Consider the following 6,428-nt stretch of genomic DNA (forward strand, 5'->3'; position numbering starts at 1 on the left):
TGCGTTGGAATAGGATTACCTATCTTAAGCCTTTTAGGAAGCTTTAATTATTAAGGATTTTAATTGAGCTTTGGATTTTAGAATCAGTTAAGCTTTGAAATATTTTAGAACTTAGTAGAATGCAAATGATAGTTTTTGACTAGCAAATAATCCTTTAAAAGCATCTGCAATGTATTCTTGCAGCTGTTATTTGAAGGTCTGCCATGTATGTGATACAACCTGAGGGTCACTTATTTAATATCTTGACCAGTAATTTAATAAAACTCATTGTTGACATGAGTATTACTGAAATGAGAATGTGTAAAATGTTACTGCAAATCAGCAGTTTACAAAGGTTTTTTAAACTGTGTATTATTACTGTGTTCCAATAGCACATAAAGAACAATAAGGATACAAACAAATATGAAGGATGGCCTGAAGTTGTAGAAATGGAAGGATGCATCCCCCAGAAGCAAGACTAATGGAAATGTGGAGAGAATTGAAGAAAGCGCACTTTCACTATTAATGGGAGAGCTGTGTGTAAATATTTTAAGAGCATGCAGCCATCTTTGTGTGTGCATGAGTATTGTCTCTTTTGATATCAGGATTATTTATTGCTAACGTAAATAGATAGCATTGTAAATAGTCATCACAATGATCAAATCACTGAACCATGTCTCTGCACATTTCCCTAAAAGTACAGTGTTTAGACTGCTGTGGTAATACGTATTTTAAATTCTAAAAGCATACCCAATGTGTAACTGAACAGATCGTGAAAAATATATTGATATATATACTAGTTGCTGTGAAAATATCATGGAATAACATGGATTTTAGGGTGGATACTTTATTTTCTTTTATACCTCTATATATTGCCTTGTGATGACATTATCTTTTAAATTAAAAAGAGATTTGGCTAGTTGTGTGTGTAATGTTACTTTACAGTCCGACTCTCCTGATGTACCTCTTTTCATGATCTTTTTCTTTCCTTCCCAAGAAACTGAGGAATGTTTAATATGAAAACACACATTGGATATGTGAAAAGCACAACAAAATTCTTAATGTACACAGTAAAAAGTAAATATATAAATGTAGATGGCATTTAGGACCACAGCTTGCTGGATTTGTGTTAGCTATTGGAATAACTTGATTTTGTATAAGCTATTTAGAGTGAGGCTGGAGGTGGCAGTTTTACAGAACTGGAGAACCAGGCCAAGTCCCCTCCCCAACCTAATTAGGTCATTCAGGACAGCTAAGTCAGTATATTTAGAGCAATACTAGCATATGTTTTTCTTAATTGTTATCAGCATTGACCAAGTGGTTTGGAAAGAGGCATGCTTTAATATCACAATAATTTTGATTTGTAAACCAAGAAATTAATCCTGTGTTTATCTAACTTCATAATAGCAGTTATTGCCCGAAGCTATAATGGCATATTTACAAAAGTTCTTATTACTGGGTGGACTGATAACATTTAAAAAATAATTGTGTTTGACCCCAAATGACTTTATACCCAATTCTACATAAAAATATAGAAGATCTATCTTTTCTGTTACTTTCAGATGTTCACTAACTCAGTTTTTAAGCAGACGTTTTCAGGGCATTAAATATATGTTGTGTATGAAATATCTCAAACTGGAACATAAATTTAGTGATCAAACTGCCATTCATAATGTAAGGCAACACTTAAATTTCGAACCTAAATTTTAGATGGATTGTATAAAAAATCCTAAAAGCAGTATCTGTTATTTAGCTGTAAACCAAGTTGGAAGCTATTCAGATAATTTCTTAAATATTGATGAACTTTGGAGTACTGTTTCTTCCTTCAAACTGAATGTAATTTATGAATAAATGCACCTTATATGTTTAAACAATTTTTGTATACTTTTGGGATTTTTGGTGCTTATATGCTAAATCACATTCAGCATGTGTATTTTGACATTTAAAATACTTCTCTCAATTCTGTAAATTAAAAGAATAGTTATTTTACAGTTCTAGGGATTGTGAAATAAATGTCACTTTTTTAAAAATAATGAAAATAAATACTCTTGGTTTTGCTTTGTGAATTTTTTTTTGTATTACCTAGCAAAGTAATACACCTACAGAACTTCACAAAAACTCACACAAGGTTTTTCAAGTATTTATTATACTAACTTGGAAAAAAATTGTTGCTGTGGTTAAAAATAGTAATATCCAAATGTGTCTTAACATGTAAGAAGTTAAGTAGATGGCAGGGAAAGCCCTTTTATTAAGACTGTAAAAGGATAGATTTTCCAGATATATAAAATGTCAAAAGAAGACAAAGATTAGTTATGTAACTGGTGTGGTTTCCTTTTGTCTCAGTTCAATCTTGTATAGATTGTGCCAACTTAACTTGAAAGCAATAACTTTATACTACATTTTCAGATACCTCTTTAAAATCGGTTTTAGACATGAAACAGTGCTCATTTAATGTTAAGAATTTTCTTTGTTAAATTAACATTGACATCGTTTTGAAATGGTGCTTATGGGCTTATCACTGCATATTTTTTATTTGTAATCCGATGCTGTCCCAGAATAAGTGTATTGTAATATGAATGTTAAAATTGAAGAGACAGCAGGAAAATAAGTGGTATTTGGGAAATTAAAGAAAAATTGAACCAGAGTCTTTATATTCCTGAATTTAATTGGATTAATGTGAAATTTATCATTGTTCTTTCTATATTTGACTTGTTTTTAAGTGAATCAGCTGTTTTATAATTTTATGACAGATCAAAGCTGAGTTCATTTAGCCTGTATTGCTCTTTATACTTTAAAAATTTACATAAATTATAAATAACCTGACCAACAAAGTTATAATTTCAGTTTGGTCAACAAACTGTCCCTTAATTGAATGCAAAATGTGCTGTATTCAGTTAGTAGAGCAATTAAAAGTGGAAATTCATTTAGAATAATTTTTCAAAGGAATATGAGAGAAATTGCTTGTGTTGATTAGGGAGAAGATTTGCCATTTAAACCTCTTCAATTATTTCAACCTCTTGTACAGCAATAAATCCATGTAAATTTAGAGCTATAGAGTAACAGATTGCACCTTTGCATTCTTCAAAAGGATTCTCTCTTCAGAATGATTTTTCTACCACATACTTGATTTTTGATGAGCATATGCTATAACTAGTTAATTTCTATTTCCCTCAAAACTCTCTCAATTTAAGCTTTTCTCTGCTTGCTCCTTATTGTGATCCTTTTTTTTGAGTTTCCAGTCAAAGGCTAGATGGAGTGAAAAGTAAGCAGGCGTCGAGAGGGAGTGTCAGTCATTTGTTGCTAGAGAGCATGAAGAGAGCATCATAGGATGGTTCAGGCAGCATGGGAAAAGCCCTCCAGGGAATCTAAGAGGCTCTTCTGCCATCAGAACCTTCCTCCAGGCCAGTGAGGGAGCAGACACCTTGAGGGAAGCTATACTGGGGAAACACTTGGAACAGTTAGATATCTCTTCTATGAGTGGTCAGAAAGGAAAAGGGACTGGGAAGTTCTCAGGTTAAAGACAGAAGAGACGTTTCTCTCGGGCTTGTCCCATGGCAGTTTATAAGCAAAGTTAGCATGGGGAAGACATCTTCGCAGTACAACTAGTTCACGGGTGCAACTTGTTGCCATTACTAACCTCACTGTTCATCTGCATCAGTTGTGCCAGCCACTGGGGTGCATTTAATATTGAAAGAACAATCTGAAGCTAAATTGATAAAAGATACTTCCTTTAGTCAGGGAAAATTGACTTACAACCTGCAAGCTCATATTGTTTCATATAGTCTGCCCATATTTCCTTCACTTGATAGCCAAAGAGAAAAAGGGCTGAAAAACCTTTAAAGAGGAGAGAATTCTGTAGCGGGGAGACAGTGTGGCATAGTGGTTAAGAGTGCAGACTTGCCTGAACATTCGTCTCTTCCACTGTGAACTACTTGAGGACTTTGAGGAAGTCAGTGTCCACCTGTAAAACAGGGATAATACCAGAATGTTTGTGGTGCCTACCAAAGTGCCTGGCACAAAGTACTCATTCAGTGCAACTGCTAGTATTGCTGTTATTAACCATGTGTCTTCCAGGCATCTTAGCCCAAAAGAAGATGTAACAAGTCAGCCTCTCTAGCTTTCCAGTCCCATCATAGCCAGAAGGGAGCCATTAGATGACTTGAGCAGTAAGATCATGGGAGAGGATTCATTCATCTCTTCACCTGAGTTTCTCCTTGACCTCCAAACCTCTAACTTCATATTCTGCCTGCCTTTTCACTTATTACACATTGACACCAACTCCCCTTCATAGGTAGAATTCAGGCTTTTGTGTATCTCCGGGTAGCTAGCATTTTAAATGGTTAGTTTATCTCCATGTATTTTGGTGTATCTTCAGGTAGCTAGCATTTTTAATGGTTCTACTTGATTGCTGGTCTGGCCTTTAGGGGAAAGTATGTGACTTAAGCCAAAGAGGCTGGGAGCCCTTGCTGACCTCTTGTGGCAGCAGCTGGTTGATGAGCCTCACTAGAGTGCAGACCTTGATCCCTGCTCCTAATGACCTCACCACCCCAATTCCCGCTGCAGGGCAGGGTGGCATCTGATCACAGTGGGGAAGATGCTGGGGCTCAGCTGGCCCTCTCTGACGCAGAACAAACTCAACAGTGAGGCCAGTGACTTCCCCACCAAACTGTAGCCTCCTATATCACCCATGGAATAAGATGGCCGATTTGGACATCTACCTGTTGAAAAGAATTGCTCTGTTTTCCATAAGTATATATCCCTCAAAGCAGAGGAGACTAATGCTCACCCTTGGGAATCTTGTCTTTTAGCAAAAAAGCCCAGTGTGAGCCTGTGAAGTTCTCTGATTGTAAAACTTCACATGAATTTTGCATTTTTTTTTTTTATTATTTACAGATGTTGGTATTAACATGGAAATCTCAAATTATTTTAAATTTCAACTCCAAAAACTACTTAGCTTGTGTGTGCTCTGTTTTTTGGAAGGCTGGTTACAGAAGTATTATGTGCTCTATTTGGCAAGAACAGAAAGGAATCCCAAGGAGAATGCATTGTGAGTCCAAGCTCTGAGAAGAGGAGAGATTTAAAAGCAAATGATGGTTGGGCTATGGTTAGAAATATGTTGGGTTAGTGAGTGGAGAAGGCAGTATTCCCTGAGATTTGTGGTTTTCAGTGGGTAGAAGTGGGAGAATCAATTGGTGAGGATTTCCTTAAGTGTAAGGAATGAGCAAGAACTGGGCCTTAAGTCCTGCCTCCTCCTTACCTGGGGAGTGCAGCCTGCCCCAAATGGCTTCCTGTTCTCCCTTAGGGAAAGGACTTAAGATTTAAGGTAAGTGAGCTCATCCCTACACTTCTATGGAAATCTGAAACTTTTGACCAAGAATGAGATCGACAGCTAATTCTCGTGGAACTGTTAAGACCTTACAAAAGGGTGTTAAAGTTATATTATGGAAATAGTCTGGATTAGGTTCCCTGTGATTTTAAAGCACTGGGTGTGTTGGATATAGGCACAGTCACAGGAATTGTGGCAAGTGAAATTTTGAAATCATTCCTACATTTTAAAATATAGTTTCTCAAAAAATGATGAATTGGGCATTTGGGGAAAGCAAAACAACTTTAAGCCAGTGAAGGAAATAATTTCTCACACTGAGAACTGAAATGTATCTTTCAGTTTGCAAAGTTCCTGTACCCATTAAGTAGGGGACATGTTAGAGAGGATTTGTCCCATTCACTTCTGCAGGTTTCCCATTTTGCTATTGTGTCCTGTGCTATTTCTTGTCTTGCATAGAGCCTTGTTTGCCAGCGAGTTTGAGATAAAACAATGACAGTGGATAGGACTAAGAGAAAGTAAAGATTATGTACTGGCAATACATAGGTAGTTATTGATTTCCATTTTGTATATCTACACCTTTCATTGGTTTCCAGAGAATTTGAGGTGTATTTAAATGTACTAGTATATTTGGTGATACTTCTCTCACCAAAGAGTAATTAGGGGCAACAAGGATCTGCCCTTTCTTCTTGGTTAAACAGGGCCAAGTAAATGTGGGCCATGATCATGGGTGTCAGGTGGTTACTAAAATGTAGAAGGAAAGGCTTCTTGGCCTCTGTGGAGTAGAGTTACCGTGGTGGTTCTGAATGGCCATCTGACAGGGAAAAAGGCAGCCCTCAGCCACTGCCCTTTGTGCCTTTCCAATTCACATACACGAATCAGATGCTTTTACTTACTCTGCGAATTATAAAGTCACACATGAAACTTTAGTTTGTGTTGACTTGATTCTCCTTTATTACTTTACAAGAGAGGCCACTTTTGCTAGTATGATTTTGTTTCAAAAGGTTTTAATCTGGTGCAAACCACCTCTAGTGGTTTTCCTCTGGATATGAATGTAAACCATTACAAATAGTAAATTTTAATCCATCTTTTAAAAATAACACCTTATGTAACATTTGGCTGTAAG

At 36.4% G+C, this 6,428-nt stretch overlaps 1 protein-coding gene across 1 annotated transcript in view; it reads left to right on the forward strand.

Moving 5' to 3' along the window:
• The window catches only part of LOC105475291 (FAM3 metabolism regulating signaling molecule C), a 47,678-nt gene extending 45,633 nt beyond the window's left edge, over window positions 1–2,045 (forward strand). The window contains exon 10 of the mRNA XM_011730385.2: window positions 372–2,045. Coding sequence (XP_011728687.1) covers window positions 372–461 — 90 coding nt within the window. The 3' untranslated portion in view covers window positions 462–2,045. The remainder of the gene's footprint in view (window positions 1–371) is intronic.
• Window positions 2,046–6,428: the final 4,383 nt, after the last annotated feature.

This window comes from Macaca nemestrina, chromosome 4, assembly GCF_043159975.1.
Source record: "Macaca nemestrina isolate mMacNem1 chromosome 4, mMacNem.hap1, whole genome shotgun sequence".
Classification (NCBI taxonomy): Eukaryota; Metazoa; Chordata; class Mammalia; order Primates; family Cercopithecidae; genus Macaca; species Macaca nemestrina.